This window comes from Salvelinus namaycush, chromosome 22 (assembly GCF_016432855.1).
Source record: "Salvelinus namaycush isolate Seneca chromosome 22, SaNama_1.0, whole genome shotgun sequence".
In the NCBI taxonomy this organism is placed as follows: domain Eukaryota; kingdom Metazoa; phylum Chordata; class Actinopteri; order Salmoniformes; family Salmonidae; genus Salvelinus; species Salvelinus namaycush.
In genome coordinates, this window is record NC_052328.1 from 12,422,893 (window position 1) to 12,441,505 (window position 18,613).

At 48.7% G+C, this 18,613-nt stretch overlaps 1 protein-coding gene across 1 annotated transcript in view; it reads left to right on the top strand.

Annotated features, from left to right (window-relative positions):
- thada (THADA armadillo repeat containing) overlaps positions 1-18,613 on the top strand; it is a 100,742-nt gene that overhangs the window by 21,990 nt on the left and 60,139 nt on the right. The window contains exons 22-28 of the mRNA XM_038960399.1: positions 770-879; positions 4,311-4,443; positions 6,952-7,074; positions 7,473-7,595; positions 7,757-7,848; positions 11,533-11,622; positions 15,338-15,469. Coding sequence (XP_038816327.1) covers positions 770-879; positions 4,311-4,443; positions 6,952-7,074; positions 7,473-7,595; positions 7,757-7,848; positions 11,533-11,622; positions 15,338-15,469 — 803 coding nt within the window. The remainder of the gene's footprint in view (positions 1-769; positions 880-4,310; positions 4,444-6,951; positions 7,075-7,472; positions 7,596-7,756; positions 7,849-11,532; positions 11,623-15,337; positions 15,470-18,613) is intronic.

Sequence of the window (18,613 nt, forward strand, 5' to 3'; positions counted from 1 at the left end):
ATATGCTATTCTGTTCTTCTGATATAGGCTACATTTTCTTGTTTCTTTAGATTTGCCGAAAATAAAGAATGGATCTTTTGTGATGGTGTAGACCATATTAAATGATTTCATTTGACTTCTTTTAAACGTAGGTTTCCAAATGACCGCATCAGTGGCTTGTAGGTTATGCGTGGACCCAGAAAGTGCTAAACGTATTTATGCTAATTAAAGGTCAATTGCTGTGAGAACTGGCAGTTATTTGCGTGACAGTTACCGGCTGACAAAATTGTCATGGCCACCACAGCCTTAGCTGCGCCCCCCCACCCCTCCGTCCCTCCCTGTGCCCTCTGTGCCACCCCAGGCTGGCATAGCGCCTGGGTCCAGATGCCACAGTGTAATGACAGGGCGAGGAGGCCTCAGCCTGCTCCACCCTGCTCTACCTCACCTGGTTTACCCCCACATGTTGACTAACTACAGCAACACGTGTGGGCTGTGTTGATATGCTGTAACGTCATGATGGTTTAGTTAATTACATGACCACATGTCATTTTATGTTGTAGCTAATTACTGACTTATCTGTTTTAATGCTAGTGAAATATGTCAATCAAGACTAACTTCTGTATGTTTGTTTACCTAACCACTTGTAAATCATCCAGAGGAATGAACAAATGTGTTATGTTCCCATACGCCACACCCTCTCTCTCTCTTCTCATACCTCTCTTCCCTTCTACGCTCGCTCTCTCTCTCTCTCTCTACCTCGCTGTCGCTCTATACCGCTCTCCTATCTCAGGTGGAGGGGGTGGGCCTGTACTTCCGTCAGCAGCTCCTCCAGTCTCGTCACCGAGGGGCCTTTGAGCTGGCCTACGTGGGCTTTGTACGCCTCACCGACATGCTGTGCAGGTGAGTTAGAGAGACACTCTATCTATATCAATACCAAAGCGCACACTTGGGAGGTGCAGCTGGGGAGGAATGTGCCCTCCTGTTGTGAAAAGGGCTGCTGTTTTTCCAGGGGCAGTGGACCAAGCTGGCCAGATCAAACAATCCACTGTGTAGGAGGGGCAGAGGACAAGGCACACACACCACACACAGACTGACACACACACACACCCTGCCATATCCCAGAGCCCAGTAGAACATACCAACCCAGAAACAAAACCGAGCTTCAAAAGGTGTGCAGTTAGGCACCCCATAACCAACAACCCCAAAACCCTACTCCGTGTATATAATCCAAACTACTGTTTCCACCCTAGCGCTCTGGCTCACAACACACACACACACACACACACACACACACACACACACACACACACACACACACACACACACACACACACACACACACACACACACACACACACACACACACACACCCTAGTTCTGACACCAACCTACAAGAACCTTCCCCTCATCAAATCACTCAGACATTTAGATGTATTTATTCAGCATATACGCTTTGCTTTTGAAAGGGCAAGATGTTCTCCAAAGCTTTTCAGGTTCATTGCTTCGCTCTATGGCACAAAATCGAACCGATAGGAGATCTGGTCTGGGAGCAGTTTTTAAACAAATAGAATAGAGCTGGGACGATAAACTTAAAATGACCGACACTGACATTGCCTTCCTCTTTCCGAAGCATCTTGCTTACGTCTGTAATTTCCGGTGATTTAGCTACACAACGGTCCTACAGATTGTTCTTAAACCATAGTTTGGTCAACAGTAATAGACTATACATTATGTTGATTCCTGCCATGAAAGTATCTGCCTGTCCCTGTTTTGCTTTCGGCTGCTGATTCATTCTCTTGCTGCGGGGGATTGCCTGATCCACCTCTACGCAGACGACACCATTCTGTATACATCTGGCCCTTCTTTGGACACTGTGTTAACAAACCTCCAGACGAGCTTCAATGCCATACAAGACTCCTTCCGTGGCCTCCAACTGCTCTTAAACGCTAGTCAAACTAAATCCATGCTTTTCAACCGATCGCTGCCCGCACCTGCCCACCCATCCAGCATCACTACTCTGGACGGTTCTGACTTAGAATATGTGGACAACTACATATACCTAGGTGTCTGGCTAGACTGTAAACTTTCCTTCCAGACTCACATTGAGCATCTCCAATCCAAAATTAAATCTAGAATCGGCTTCCTATTTCGCAACAAAGCCTCCTTCACTCACGCCGCCAAACTGACTATCCTACCGATCCTCGACTTTGGCGACGTCATTTACAAAATAGTCTCCAACACTCTACTCAGCAAACTGGATGCAGTCTATCACAGTGCCATCCGTTTTGTCACCATAGCCCCATACACCACCCACCACTGCGACCTGTATTCTCTCGTCGGTTGCCCCTCACATATTCGGCACTGGCTCCAGGTCATCTACATGTCTTTGCTAGGTAAAGCTCCGCCTTATCTCAGCTCACTGGTCACCATAACAACACCCACCCGTAGCACGTGCTCCAGCAGGTATATCTCACTGGTCATCCTCAAAGCCAACACCTCCTTTGGCCGCCTTTCCTTCCAGTTCTCTGCTGCCAATGACTGGAACGAATTGCAAAAATCGCTGAAGTTGGAGACATATCTCCCTCACTAATTTTAAACATCAGCTAACCCATCGCTGCAGCTGTACACAGCCCATCTGTAAATAGCCCATCCAATCTACCTACCTCATCCCCATATTGTTTTTATTTATTTTTTGCACACCAGTATTTCTCCTTGCACATCATCTGCACATCTATCACTCCAGTGTTAATTTGCTAAATTGTAATTACTTCGCTACTATGGCCTATTTATTGCCTTACCTCACGTCATTAACACACACTGTATATAGACTTTGTTTTCTATTGTGTTATTGACTGTAAGTTTGCCTAGGCCAAGAGCTGGAAAGTTTTTGTAGGACATTATCTACATTTACTGATCGATTTAATCAATTAGCCTACATGGCTAGCAACAATGTATTTAGCGTTTGAAATCTAGTGAATTGTTTTGAGTTGGCACTTCCTCAGGTGGTGAATAATATAGCCTATACCCAGGGGTCTCCCAACAGATCGATCACTAGCTACGAGTAGCTCGCAGCCCACCTGAGTAGCTCGGAAAACATGATTTATTTCACGTGTTCCACCGCAAACTGTCATGAACAAATATCACAAGTATCAGACACCTTAAGCTCCCGCCTACTATCCAATCAAATCCACGTTGACATTATCGCACCCCTAGTTAAGCACAATTACATTAATAAGTAACACATCTGGCAATTCATTTCTAGCAATGTTTCCCTTTTATGTCTGTGTGGTTCTAGTGTGTCTATCATTTACTTTGTGTAGGCTGTTATTGATAATGGTAACTGTCTTCAGGGTAGACAGACTTTCCCCAAAACCTTCTCAATTTAAATGTCAACTGTACCTGGCAGAATAATATCATGTTTGTTTGTATCATTCGGGTGGGCTTTTGTTTGCAAACTCTTGCAAAATGCACAATTTAAAGGGTTGTTTTTTATTTATTTATTTTTCCCTCAAATTGTCTTCTGATGTTATTTAAGCATTGACATGGGCTCAGAAATGGAATTGTTCCTCTATAAATAATTGTCATTTTTAGAGTGAAAAACGAAAACATCCAAAACCAGGAAAAATACAACCGAGAAAACGGAATCTCGGGAAAATACAAAGAGTGCCTATTTGAAAGCTAGTGGAAAATGAATGAGTAGCTCAGGGCATGTTTCCTAATTTAAAAGTAGCTCTCACGCTAGAAAAGGTTGGAGACCCCTGCTATAGGCCAGTATGCACAAAGATGTCGGCAAATTCTCTGACGAGTCGAGCCTAAATCGTGTCATTCTGGGTCCTGTTTTGACAGGTCGAGCATCAAAATATCAATCATGCATTACCTGGATGTGTTGGATGAAATAGCTGACTTTTTGAATCATTAGGCTACCATCTCAGTTGTCTAACTTGTCACTGGAAAAATGTCTCTAGAGCCCTGCCGTAAATATTAACTGTCTGTTAAACATGTTTTTTGTTGTGTTTGTTATCATACAAAATAGTGACATTTATCGTGATATGACTTAATGTTAGGTCTGCTAAACTTTTCTGGAACAGCAATACACTCTGTCAGAGAGAGTTACATGACTAAAGAACCGCAACGTAGTCGCTGTTAGGATTTTAGTGAAACAATAATATTTGCAAATATCCTGTATGTGGCATTAAGCTGTATAATGCACTCACACAGGATATTTGCAAATATTATGTGTTAGTGCGTGTGTTTTGTAAATGTTTTTGACATCGCCGTTCAGCCGTGGCTAATTAAGAGCCTCTAATGAGCGTTTTTTAATTTTCTTTTAGGAGTGGAAGCAGAACCCTGCAGCAGCTGCCTGGTCGCTGGCTCACGGAGGTCCTACAGGAGGTCAAGTCCAGCGACCCCTCCTCCAAACTGTGTGCCACGCGCCGCAGCGCAGGTATCCCATTCTACATCCAGGTGTGTGTTTATGTTTGGAAAGGAAATTCTTGGCATGCCTCTAAAGCACTCATGCCGCTAAAGCAGTTATCCTTCTGTCTCGGTCTCTCTCGGTCTCGGTCTCTCTCGGTCTCGGTCTCTCTCGGTCTCGGTCTCTCTCGGTCTCGGTCTCTCTCGGTCTCGGTCTCTCTCGGTCTCGGTCTCTCTCGGTCTCGGTCTCTCTCGGTCTCGGTCTCTCTCGGTCTCGGTCTCTCTCGGTCTCGGTCTCTCTCTGTCTCGGTCTCTCTCTGTCTCGGTCTCTCTCTGTCTCGGTCTCTCTCTGTCTCGGTCTCTCTCTGTCTCGGTCTCTCTCTGTCTCGGTCTCTCTCTGTCTCGGTCTCTCTCTGTCTCGGTCTCTCTCTGTCTCGGTCTCTCTCTGTCTCGGTCTCTCTCTGTCTCGGTCTGTCTCTGTCTCGGTCTCTCTCTGTCTCGGTCTCTCTCTGTCTCGGTCTCTCTCTGTCTCGGTCTCTCTCTGTCTCGGTCTCTCTCTGTCTCTGTGTCTCTGTCTCGGTCTCTCTCTGTCTCTCTGTCTCGGTGTCTCTCTGTCTCGGTGTCTCTCTGTCTCGGTGTCTCTCTCTGTCTCGGTCTCTCTCTGTCTCGGTCTCTCTCTGTCTCGGTCTCTCTGTCTCGGTCTCTCTCTGTCTCTGTGTCTCTGTCTCGGTCTCTCTCTGTCTCGGTCTCTCTCTGTCTCGGTCTCTCTCTGTCTCGGTCTCTCTCTGTCTCGGTCTCTCTCTGTCTCGGTCTCTCTCTGTCTCGGTCTCTCTCTGTCTCGGTCTCTCTCTGTCTCGGTCTCTCTCTGTCTCGGTCTCTCTCTGTCTCGGTCTCTCTCTGTCTCGGTCTCTCTCTGTCTCGGTCTCTCTCTGTCTCGGTCTCTCTCGGTCTCGGTCTCTCTCGGTCTCGGTCTCTCTCGGTCTCGGTCTCTCTCGGTCTCTCTCGGTCTCGGTCTCTCTCGGTCTCGGTCTCTCTCGGTCTCGGTCTCTCTCGGTCTCGGTCTCTCTCGGTCTCGGTCTCTCTCGGTCTCGGTCTCTCTCGGTCTCGGTCTCTCTCGGTCTCGGTCTCTCTCGGTCTCGGTCGGTCTCGGTCTCTCTCGGTCTCGGTCTCTCTCGGTCTCGGTCTCTCTCGGTCTCGGTCTCTCTCGGTCTCGGTCTCTCTCGGTCTCTCTCGGTCTCGGTCTCTCTCGGTCTCTCTCGGTCTCGGTCTCTCTCGGTCTCTCTCTGTCTCGGTCTCTGTCTCTCTCTGTCTCGGTCTCTCTCTGTCTCGGTCTCTCTCTGTCTCGGTCTCTCTCTGTCTCGGTCTCTCTCTGTCTCGGTCTCTCTCTGTCTCGGTCTCTCTCTGTCTCGGTCTCTTTCTGTCTCGGTCTCTTTCTGTCTCGGTCTCTTTCTGTCTCGGTCTCTCTCTGTCTCGGTCTCTCTCTGTCTCTGTGTCTCTGTCTCGGTCTCTTTCTGTCTCGGTCTCGGTCTCTTTCTGTCTCGGTCTCGGTCTCTTTCTGTCTCGGTCTCGGTCTCTTTCTGTCTCGGTCTCTCTGTCTCGGTCTCTCTCTGTCTCGGTCTCGGTCTCTTTCTGTCTCGGTCTCTCTGTCTCGGTCTCTCTCTGTCTCTCTGTCTCGGTCTCTCTCTGTCTCGGTCTCTCTCTGTCTCTGTGTCTCTGTCTCGGTCTCTCTCTGTCTCTGTGTCTCTGTCTCGGTCTCTCTCTGTCTCTCTGTCTCTCTGTCTCGGTCTCTCTTTGTCTGTCTGTCATGATCACATATTAGAGGGGGGAGAGGGAAACTTTAAGGAGAGCGGTGGTTGGGAGGGAGAGAATGAGGGAGGACGTGGACTGCGGGAGAGGAAGGGAGAGAGATTGAAGATGAAGTAGGTACCGTGAGGTAGCAAGAGAAGAGAGCGATATTAGGAGAGGGTAAAGAGAGGAGGCTGATCTCTGCACCTTGGCAGGCTTGTGCATTCCATTCCTGCGGTGAAATCCGGAAAGGGCTGGCCGGTGTGCTGCTGGTCCTGCTGGCCTGGGACAGACGTCACAGGAACCAGCCCAGACCCTCTGCCCCCAGGCCAGAGACACAGCTGTCTCATCAGCACCTACAGCCGGCCAGCACGCGGATGACGTCACCACGCCAGAGGTGTTTTGCACAAAGGCTTGTGTTACCTAATGACAGTGTAGTGGCAGTGGTCCCAATTCTGATCCTTTGCCTAATTAAGGGCAAAAGAGCTGATCTATTGGTCAAAAGACCAATTAGTCTTACAAAGTTCAGAATTGGGCTGCCTGTGTAAACGCAGCCCAAGTGACTCATTTTCCTTGTCTCTTTTCCCTCTTCTGCACCGATGGCAACATAGTGGAGATCTATCAGAGGGCTGCTATTCCATGAACCAGTTACTTCCTGATTAGTGCCGCTGCTGAAGGAAAGGATGCGTTTAGAGTCCAGACTATTGGCATGCAGGCTGACACATCATCTGTGGCCTGTCTGGCCTCATTGCATCGGTCTTGTCTCCTGTCCAGGCCCTGTTGTCATCCGAGCCCAAGTCGTCCAGCTGCAGCCTGCTGAAGATGACCATGAGAGAGCTGACCGCCCTGGCCATGCCCTCTCCTGACGGAGCCACTGACCAGACCACTGTCCCTCAGGTACTGAACACTACGACTGAACACAGTTTGTCACCTGAGGCAACGGTTACTGGAGGGATCACACGTTACAATGGGCGGGGGAAGTGGCTGTAATGGAATTCGGCTCTACCTGAGCTTGTGGGATTTGGAATCCTCCCTGGGTGACATTTGAACCGTTTTGAGCTTCTGAGCCTAGCACTGACTCAGTCCAGTAACTATAGGCTAAGTGCCTGTCCTGTAACCCAGGGTTGTGGGTTTCGGTTCCCCCTGGGGACACCCACACGAAGAACGTATGCACGTGTAACTAAGTCACGTTGGATAAAGGCCTCTGCTAAATGTCATATTGCATAATATATATTGTAGCGGTTACGTGTATGATTGCACGTGCAGTATAGTGACGTCCCTGTTTGTCTCTCTAGGTTCATGCTCTCAACATCCTGAGGGCTCTGTACAGAGACACTCGTCTGGGGGAGAACATCATTCCCTTTGTCTCTGAGGGAATGCAGGCTGCTGTCCTGGGCTTCACCTCCCCCGTCTGGGCTGTGAGTCCCCCCCCTTTCTCTCCACTCTGAATCTGTCCTGCAAGACGATACCACCCACTCCTCTTCGTCATCCCTCTGGCTCTTTGTTCGTCCCGACTGTCCTGCAAGACGATAATCTTCTGAATGTCATCTCTCCTCTTCCTCTTCTCTCTCCGTCTCAGGTGAGGAACTCCTCCACCCTACTCTTCAGCACTCTGATCACGAGGATCTTTGGAGTGAAGAAAGGGAAGGACGAGCACTCCAAAGAGAACAGGTCTGGATCCCTCCCGAGTCTCCTAGACAACAGTTCTGACTGCCATAGTAAAGCAGCAGTATCCCACACCTGCTTGCTCACCCTCAGTCCTTCTCTATTGGACCATAGCTAACATATTTTAGTGCAAATCTCCCGTTGGCATTTATAGCCAAAGGGTGTTGTGAGTTATGATTTGACCTTTGATCTCTACCGGTATGTTGTACTCTGCCCTGTGGGTTCTCTCCCGTACCAGCAGGGGGCAGTGTGTCCACACCAGCCAGGCCTCCCCTCGGCCCCAGTCAAAAGTCCTCAGTCCTACTCTACTCTCTCGTTCTCTTTGCTTGAAGAGTATGGCAGGAACATAGTCGAATGCTGCTATTCCCTGCAAGACTCTCACACGGTCTTCAGAGAGGATAGATGCTCTGCACTCTCCAACTCCCCTTCTGCTTTCCTTCTCTTCTTCTACCCCCGTTCTGCTCTTTCACTCTCTCATACTTTTTCTCACTGTGATATCCAGGAGTCTTGGCTCTGGAATGATTTTGACATTTTGTTTCAATCAAGTCTAGTGCATGTAGGCTACATTGTACACCCATCTACAAATGGACATGCACGATCAGTGGCACACAATCACACAAAACAGACATGCTCTCTCTCTCTCACTCCCCCCAGCCCCACACCTCCACCAGTTGACAGCAAAGCTCCTGTTGTCTAGCACCGACCTCCCGCACCCCTACGCGCTCTCCAATCATTGCTCCGCTGGCCTTCACCTCTGACCTGTGTGTGTGTGTGTGTGTGTTTGTTACTGTGTGGGGGGGTAGTCTTTGACAGGACCCCCTGCAGCGCTCACTCCGTTCACCCTCCGCCCTACTCGACTGTCATCAATCCCCACTCACTCCAGATGTGACCTTTCTGTCCATACCCACAATGCAGAGCTTGGACGGAGCGGGGGCGCTCGCTCGACTCTGTCCCGTGAAGGGCGAGATTAGCCGCCAAGGACAGCGCTGAGCGAGTGCCCCGACAGAACACTGCATTGTGGATATGGACAGAGAGGTCACATCTGGAGTGAGTGGGGATTGGAGGGGGAGAGGGAGAGCAAAAGGGTGGGTAGAGACTTGCTGAGGCTTAGAGGAAAGGGGTTGATTGCTTGTTTACAGTGATAGTCTTACAGTCCCGGGTTAAAAGCCTGTTCCTGTGTAGATGCTGTGTGTGTGATAGGGTTATTTGAGCTCTTATCCACAGTGACAGATACCCATGGGGGCAGAGGAGTTGATCTGAAGACATTTTTTCCTTCTCATGATGAAGTCCAATCAAGGTCGTTTTGGCCCGTCCAACCGCACAGTTTTCATTTAGTTTAATTAGCTTGTGTGGCAAGAAGCCTGCTGATCCCTCCGGGCCAGGCCAAGTCAATTGTTTTGGAGTTTTTATTTTATTTTATTTTTCGTTGTATGTTAGTCTGTCTCATGTTGTTGCTGTGTGCACGCGTGTGTGTGGGGGAGCGAGAAAGACGTGTGTGTGTGTGTGTGTGTGTGTGTGCTGTGTCTGTACTGCTCGTGTGTTCTTGGTCTGGCTCGTGTTATTACTGTGATTATTTGGCTGTGTGTTCTGGCAACAGTCGATGCGTTGTGACAGGCTGTCCAATCCAATGGCTGGCTGGTTGCTGGTCTGTTTGGTCAGACTGCTGTGTGCGTTTTGCCTGTGATGTCTGTGTATGTGTGTTGGGTTGGCTCCCATGGCTCCAGTGGAGGTGAAGTGTATCGGACCCGTCAGGCCAGCTGACCACTGGCCTGTGTGTGTTTGTGTGTGTGTTAGATTTATTTGTACGAGGTTTGAATCTGAAGGTGATTGTTGTGTTTATAATATGGTTATTTCTTCGTTTTTTTTCTTATATCCGTTCTGCGTCTGGATTTTATTTGGATAACACTCCTCAAAGTTCATAAAGAGACTTTTGCTCTGCAAACCTAAGCCAACAGCTACAGTATATCTGTGTCCTCAGTCTTCACCCTCCCCCTCTCCTGCTTTTGTTACGTAATCATTATTATTTTGTGAGGCCTGCTGGCCCCGGCAGGCAGACGAGACGGGGCTTGTCCTCAGACACCTTCACCCCCCTCACTGACCCTGACCTGGCTAATCTGCCCAGACATGACCTCTAACCTCTGACCCCATGGAAGGGTCGAATGGAGGAGTGAGACGTCCCACTGCGAGGGCCTCATTATGGAGGGAGGGAGGAGAGGACTGTCTACTTTTACAGTCCTCTGCCATCTCTAAGGCCCTCTTCTTCGAATTCTTAGAAGAAGTGCAAGTCAATCTTGTAGGTAGTCGGGTTTAATCTACCTGTGAGATAGCTGACATCTTAGAAAAGCCTCAAGGGCTTACAGAAGGAAGGCGAGTCGTACCGTGGCAAGGGGTTAGTGTGTGTGCATTCGCGCAGCTGCTTGTGCGTGTGTCTAGGGGTCAAAGGTGATTTAGGTGGCATAGTTCAGAGGCCTGTAATGGACAGGTCTGTAGGCATGCCCTCCTCGGCTCTGCTGTTTTTATCTGTGCTCAAGCCGTTTAGCCTGGCTGGAAGACTACGCTAACCCTAAGTGAAAGAATAGTGGTATTTGTGCAACATGTAACTGCTACATCGTTGGCCCACCTCAGTCGCAATCGGGGGAGCGTTTTCCGTGTCGTGCGTTGACGCTGCCGCCTCATGCGGGCCCCACCGACAGAACAGACACACCTCGTTACCTTGACGGTGCCCTGGCTCTCACTCGGACCAGGCCTGGGACGGGATGGTTAGTGGTGGGGAGGGAGGAAAGGAGAGTGTGGTGGATGGGATGTATCCCTTTCAGGGGAAAAAGTATTTGTTCGCAGTTTCGGTGGAAGTTTATGTGAGTTCCGTTCTTTACGTTGTTGGGTTACGCTGTTTGGCTTTGCAGGCTAACCTAGCTGTTCTGTCCCCTTACGTTTCAGGGCAATTGATTTAGACGTTAGGAGTAAAAAAAAAAAAAATATTGGCTTGACGTGAATGGTGGCATTTAGCTTTTGGAGATTACACTGCCAAAGTTCAATGTTGTCAGTTTATGCATGGTATGCTGTTCACACGCAGGCACACACACTTTTTCCCTCAAACACACACACACACACACACTACCCCCACCCCCTCACACACACACACACACACACACACACACTACCCCCCCTCCAAACACGTACATAAAGTGACCAAGTCAGACTAGTGTCCACAGTACATCATTTATTTCCAGACACGCTGCTTGCCTTGCCTGTCTTGGGGATAAACAAACGATGCAGGCTGAAGTGAAGTGTGCTTCCCTCTGGGTCTGGGGTGGTTGCTAGTTGGCATGAGCCTCCTGAGAAGCCGACCCTGCTGGCCGGCTCCTAATTAGCTTTTTATTGGCTTGTAACGCTTTGAAATGGAAGGAAGCGGTTTAGAAGCCAGACAGCGCTGGAGAGGTTGTTTTCTTTCTCTATACAAGTGTTTCTCTCTCTCTCTCCTTTTGCTTTTCTCTGCACAGGGAACTTATGTAATTATCAAATGGTTTACAGAGCTGGGTAGGGCGCATCCACTGCTGATGTTACACAACTGTTCAAATAAGACAGTAGATGTATCTAGTATGTGGCTGATGTTTTACTGTACACGGACACATCAGTTGAAATACTCCTGTACAACTTCTCTCCTCCTCATCCCTCTTTCCTTCTGCCTAGGATGACGGGCCGGGAGTTCTTCACTCGTTTCCCGGCGCTCTATCCCTTCCTCCTGAGCCAGCTGGAGGAGGCTGCAGCGTCAGTGGACAGGTGAGAGTTAGGGTTCGACCTGCACCGAGAGGGACGTTCATGTCTGATTCACCCTACAGGGCCATGCCGAGAGGATAATCCGAGCTGTACTGGCCTGGGTCCACATCCACCAGACAGTTACTTGAATCTGATGGAAAGGAAATCCAATATACAAGCCAGCATAGTATACTGTGAGCTCCACATTATTTACCATTTATTTCTGTTAGGCAGTAAATAATCTGAAACACAACCAAAACAAACAGAAAATGCATCCAACAGATGTGTAGAGTCACAAACCTGATGTAATCATTACATGCTATGAATATGGGACCAAATGCTTAACTTTGTACTACTTTAATACACATAAGTGAACTTTTGGTTCCCTAAAATTGGTGTACTGTGTAGTGTGCTGCAATTTCTAAACAGTTCACCTGATATGGATGAAAATACCCTCAAATTAAAGCTGACAGTCTGCACTTCAACCTCATAGTCATTGTATCAAATCCAAAGTGTTGGAGTACAGAGCCAAAACAACCAAACGTGTCATTGTCCCAATACTTTTGGAGCTCGCTGTAGTCCAGGTATAGTGTGAATCAGGCATCCGAGGTGAAGGTGGGACCCCCCCCCCCCCACCATTGGACAGCACAGCAGCCTTGTCTTCTCCTCTTCTCACCCTACTCTGGTTTCTGTGGGACCCTAAATGAAACCCTTGCTTCATTAGGCTCGTTAAGTCTATTGGCCGGGCTGATGGACAGTTTCCTGAGAGATACGGAGGAGGAATGGGCAGACTCCTCCACTCGTCTCTGGAAGAGTCTTGGCCTTATCTCTACCAGTTAGCTTCCCCCTAAAAGCTTTTGGACTGTGAACAAGCCCTCCAGTCAATGTTATCTTAATATGGATAAAATTAATTGGATGTGTTTTCAGACTCTCTCCATCTCTTCCTCCCTCCCTCTATATTGTTCTCTCTCTTGTTCTATCACTCTCACCTTTCACTCCCAGTCCCTCCATTGCCTCTCGTAGAAGTCATTAAGTTTCCCACGAAACTAAACCTCGGCCCCCTCAACCTCCAAATAGAAAGACTGGGGCTGTAAACTTCTCTCAGATGTGTAACGTCTGTTTAGATCATATAATACAGTCGGTGATGGAGCAGAGCTTGGTCGTCTGCTCTGTGGAGCCCGAATAGGGCGTGGTACAGTGCTTCACAGTAAGAGGCGTGACAAACCAGAGCTTCCCAGGCCCAACTCCATCCAGACACATCTCCCCTCTTCTCTTCTGTTAACCTGCCCGCTTGTCAGTCCTACTCAGGGTAATTGCGAGGCTCGTGAACTCTTTTACCCCCCTCCTCTACCCTCACTCTCTCTTTCCTCTCATCTCCTGTTATCCTTCCTTTTTTTATCATCCCCCTTACCTTTCATCTCCATCACTCCCTCTCTTTCTGTCCCTCTCAATCCCTCCATCTCTTGTAGTGTTGTCACGACACCCGAATTTTGACTTCGATACCAGGTTTAGTATCACAATACTCGATACCACGGCGATGCTGAAACGATAGCAAAAAGATACCACGGCAAAAAAAAGAAGCCATTTTAGCCAAAGTCACAGAATGGCACTTGATTCACAGAAACTTTGCTGCTGCTCTGTTCAATCGCTGGGCTTTTTAGTTCAATATCACTACATTTGAATTATGTCAACATTTTTCAGACAGCTGTATATGCATTAATGAATCAATTATACATTCATACAATCAATGTGTTTTTACCTATCTAACTACACAACAACAAAAATGGTAATCATGTATTGTAATGGTAAATCTGATATATTGAGGTTGGTTTTGGCTGATATTCATGAGGCTACAGATGACAAACAATCTGTTTCCCTTCCATTTGGGACTTAAAAAATTAAAATAAAGCTCTGTCTCTTAACAAGTAATGACGTCGTTCACGTCGGGGGCGCAGTCAGGTGGCTAAGATAATAGATCATCTTTGGGAGAGACGTGAGAGAGACCGAAATAAGTGGACTAATAACGTTTTTGGTGGCAATCGGCATGTTTTGCGTGATGGTTTGAAAGTACTAGGGTGGTGAATTGGTGTTAGCTTTAGCCGTCAGCTAGCAAGGGAAGTTAGCCTGCAAAGCTGGAAGCCACCAGTATCTTCTTGCGTTGTAAAGTTTTCTAGCCTGCATGGCCATGTATGTTTTGCGAACAGTAATTAACGGTTTCAACATTTCATGAGTGAGTGGGGAACTAACATGATGCAGCCCAGAATCCCAGTGCCGGCTAGCAAATGAGTAAGTGGAGCCGGTGCGGTGCGGGCGACATTAAGGGGTCGGCAGCGCTGGTAGACAGGCTTGCTCTGTGAGACACATTAGTACCGAAATGTAAAAACAATTCTGGTACTAAACCACTCTTTCTCTATATTCAATTCAAATGGCATTATTGGGAAGCATTTGTTTGCATTGCCAAAGCAAGGGAAATAGATAAACAAAAGTAAAATGAAGAGTAAACATTACTCACAAAAGTTCCAGAGTCATTTCAAATGTCATATGTCTCTATACAGTGTTGTAACCATGTGCAAGTAGTTAAAGTACGAAAAGGAACATAAATCAACATAAAATATGGGTTGTATTTACAATGGTGTTTGTTCTTCACTGGTTGCCCTTGTGGCAACAGGTCTCTCTCTTTCTCCCTCCGTCTCCAGCAGAGCCTCATATGTTAACAATTCCTCTCTGGTGCTACATGACATCACTCGTGGCCGTGCCTGACTGAAATCGGATGCTAAACACATTACGCAGGGGCCGTAATTAGCGGACTGTAACATTTCCTAATGCATGGCCAGGCCATGCCAGAGGAGCCAGCGGGGGGGGGTTGTATTGTTGAATGGAATAATGAAAAGCATAAGGCCCAGCTGGCAGAGGTGTGGAAGGGGTTCTGGTTTGGGACCTTCTATGGCCTTTGCTTTCTTTCATCCACTTTCTCCTCTCTCTCTCTCTAGGTGTTTCCGATTGACATTGCCAACCATGAAACAGTTACCACTGGCTCACAGGGACGGTTTTTATTCGGAGTTAGGGTGAGCGTGGGGGGTGAGGGAGATGTAGGATTAGAGTGGAAGAGATACAGGGGCTAGTGAGAGAGATGGATTGAAATGGGAAGAAACTACAATAGATGTGTATAAAGGTTGTCTGAACACAATAGCATGCTTGCACAATGAGCCCGTCACTCCAGATGGGTTATTGACAAGTAAAGCATTACAATGAAGCTCACTGACTCCCCCTTTCTGCCCCCCCCCCCTTATTCTAGGGGATCCTTTCCTTTGTTTTTCCTTGCTCTCTTTTTTTAAAATGACCCCCCCCCTCACCCTGTCCATCTTCTTGCATGAAGGTGAAGTCGAATGTTTAACCTCGGCAAGCCAAAACCAAACCTCGCGTCTGGATACTGGATTTGCTTCTGGGACAGGAGGACGTTACTTTGGGACTAATGCGAGTGAAGACAAAAAAATGCCCCCCCAAAAAAGCCCTTCCCCTTCCAAACATTCCATGGTTACCAACTGTGGGGGCACCTCTGTGACATCTCAAACCAGCTCAAAACCAGCACACCGGATTCATCTTTGTGATGATCACAGCCCGATAAGACGTAACATTTTTATGTTTCAGTCTGTCACGAGAGACTAAATGCTGTTAAATCCGTGTACCCCAAGTATTACAGATGGCGGATAATAAGTGAAACTCTCTATGTCTGTTCCAGTGACAGGGGTCAGGTGATTCTGCACCCCAGCCTGTTCCTGTTGCTGCTGGTGTTGGGGCGTCTCTTCCCCTCGCCCATGGACGGGTCTTCTTCCCCCATGGGCCTAGCCCCCTTCATGCCTTTCATCATCAGGTAAGGGGACACACACACACAACTATTGGATGCATGTTATAACTCACATGAGGTGCTGTCATTCACTGTCCTCATCCCACTGATTAGCTAAATTCATACTCTTTTGAATCACACATGGGCCACTGTTTTTCGTTGATACTGTACACAATAAGGTAGGTCACCCAGTATGTTTTGGCATATGTGAGTAGACGGTACCACATCGGAACAATGTCTTATCTACATCTAACCAAACATAGCTGTCCCCAACCCTAACGGTGCCAAGAATAGACCTCATTTCTGGTCTATAAAGGACAGTGTTTAGCCGGGTGTGGAGGCTGCGTGCGTGTCTGTGAGAGTGTGTCTGTGAGAGTGTGTGTGTGCGCATGCCAAAGGATGCATGTGTGAGGGTACTCGTGTACTCGCCACGTCTCACGGCGTTCCCAGATTCCCACTCCCTTATCGTTGCTGCTCTGACCGTGTTGGGGGGGGGGGGGGGTTCGGGCAGACTCATGGGAAACTGCGGATCGGCTCGCACATTCTTCTCATTTCTTGGAGCTGGAAGAAAAGGCGTAAAAATATTATTGGAACATGTTCCCCCGCAGCACCTGCAAACCGCCCAGGAGCCGAAGGCCACGCCCATCCACATCACAGTCGTATGAAGAATTTTTCTGCCAATAAAGTAGTACTCAGCAAAATCTGTGCTAGTATGAAAAGACAAGTGCATGTCGATGGTTTTATGGGGGGGATAAGACAGATGTCTTATTTAAGATGCTCTTTTGAAGAGGTACTCCCTTAGACCAGTGTACCCCCCAAAAGTACTCTTATTCAACTTCTCCTTCAGCCCTAAATGAGTTGAATGAGGTATGTTTGTCCCAGGCTCCAACAGAAATGTGTGCTTTTGGGGCTACTCCAGGACTAGAGCTGGGAAACACTGCCTTAGACCATAAGTAGGCAGGGAGGACGAGGAGAGGAGGGCTGTGCGTGTTTGGTGCCTGGGACAGAGGGAGGACAGGGTCAGGGAGGACAGGGCCTTGAGGTTGGAATGCTCTGTGACCGGCCAGATAACGTTCAGCGGAGGAGCTGATACACACACACACACACACACACACTCAGTGCACACAGTTCCACTGTAATAACCACTGAATGGGAAAAAGCTGGCTGAAGACATAATGATACCCTCTAAGATGTTATGCAACCGTACCCTGACCAAGCTGCTTTACTCTGCGAGTCGGGTCTCACTTTGTTGTGTTCTAGTATGTTTTATGGTGTTTGTCCTGAAAGATTTAAACCCCTATTTATTTTTTCCCCCGATGTAATGTCTGCTTTGTGCTCAGTCACCTCTCTGGCTCAACTCCCTATGTTGCCTGATGGATAGAGGATTGCTGGTCTGGTATAGTGGGGGTTAACCGCTCCAGGGCCAGAGTGCTGGCTGGCTGGTTCTTGTCAGTGGAGGTATGCAGTGCACATCCTATCAAATGAAACCCACATGTTGAGGATGTTAAATATAGCAGGGCCCTGGCTGCTCTGGCTCAGGCCTTGTCTCTCGCTCTCTCTCTCTCTCCCCCAGGCGCGTGTGGATGTGTCTGGGAGGGTGATAACGATCTGCCACCGCCTCCCCTACCTCCAGGACTTATCCCCACTCTTATCCCAGCAGTCTTAATCCACCTTTCCATCCCTATCTCCCGCCATCCATCTCATCCCAGCTCCCTTCCTCTGATTTGCCTCTCTCTGACCGATCTCACCATCTCTTGCGTTCCTCTATCGGCTCAGCCTTGCCCTCGTCAGTAAGGGTGATTGGGTCGCAATATTTCCCCCGTCCCTCCCTACCGTGACTCCCTCCATCTGTGGAAGATGAACAGACTGTTTTTGTTATCTCTCTCCCTCTCTTTGTGCCCCTGGCTGACTGGCACTGCTTCTGACTAACCTGATACCGTTTATCGTTTTTCCACTATCCAGACCAAGCGTCTCTGACTCTGTGCATGTCTTCCTCCCTCCCTCTGTTCCTCCCTCTCTTTCTCGCTGTGGTCTCGTCTCCTCTGCCTATCTCATTTCACTGTAACAGTCAGTATCCATTCCTCCCTAACGGGTTCCATTACGGCTCAGAGTGGAGCTAGTTTAGTGTTAACAGAGACAGTCGCTAGGGAGGAAACTGGACTGCCAGGACCCAAATGAGCCCCAGATGCCCCCACTAGCCCTCCCCTCCTCTGGGCTGGCGTTTAGAGCAGATCCCCCTTCCTCCCCGTCCCCAGTCTGTGTCCTGACCCCCTGGAGACGGCTTCGGACGGCCCTGTTTCTAAAATTACACCCCTCCAAACGGTAATTTCCTCTACAAAGAGTTTTAATGGGACAAATTAGCAATGATAGTTAACATATGGGGCTGGGCGGTTGATGAGGCAGGGGGCAGGCAGAGGGGTTGTTCATTAGGGTGTGTGTGTGTGTGTGTGTGTGAGAGAGACAGTTCAGAGCAGAGGAATGATAACTGTTGTATCTGCTTGACACAGGGCCTCTTGTGTGTCGGTCTGCGAGTTATGACACAGCAGGTGGAGGGCCATTTGTTGACAGTGTGTGTCAGGGAGAAGGGGTGTGTGTGTGATTCTCGTGTATGGGTAGAGAAGGGGGAGGGGCAGTTGTGGGATTTGGTAACGTATCTTCCAGGCCACACTAACTCTCAGAGCAGCAGAACATCTTAATTGAGACAATTTGTTCCATAAGCCGCCGCGGTGATGGATGGACGCTCCTCTGGAGTTTCCAGAGCGGCATGGCGAGAGGCTGTTTGTTTTGCTTGAGCCGCTCGTAAAGCACTCGGCTCCTCTGCGGCCCCGTAAACACACACACACACACACGCAGTGCGACACAGCAGGCCCCGGCTGCAAACAGCCAAAGTCGCAGCAGCTCCCTGTCACCTCACCCTTACATTCCCTAACTCTCCTACCCCTCACCTCTTAATTCCCCCTCCCTCCTCAACCCCCCCAGTGTTGGCTGGGGAAAGAGATGCTGAAAAAGCCCCAGTGAGACTTGCTTCTCACTATTCAGACAATGCATGGAGGGGCCATGTCTGTCTGTTAATGTAAGTCAGTCTGTCACCCGAAAGGCCCTCATTCCCACCTCCCTCACACGTCTCACCCATGTCCAGCCCACGCCGCCTCCATGCAAGCTTTGACATTG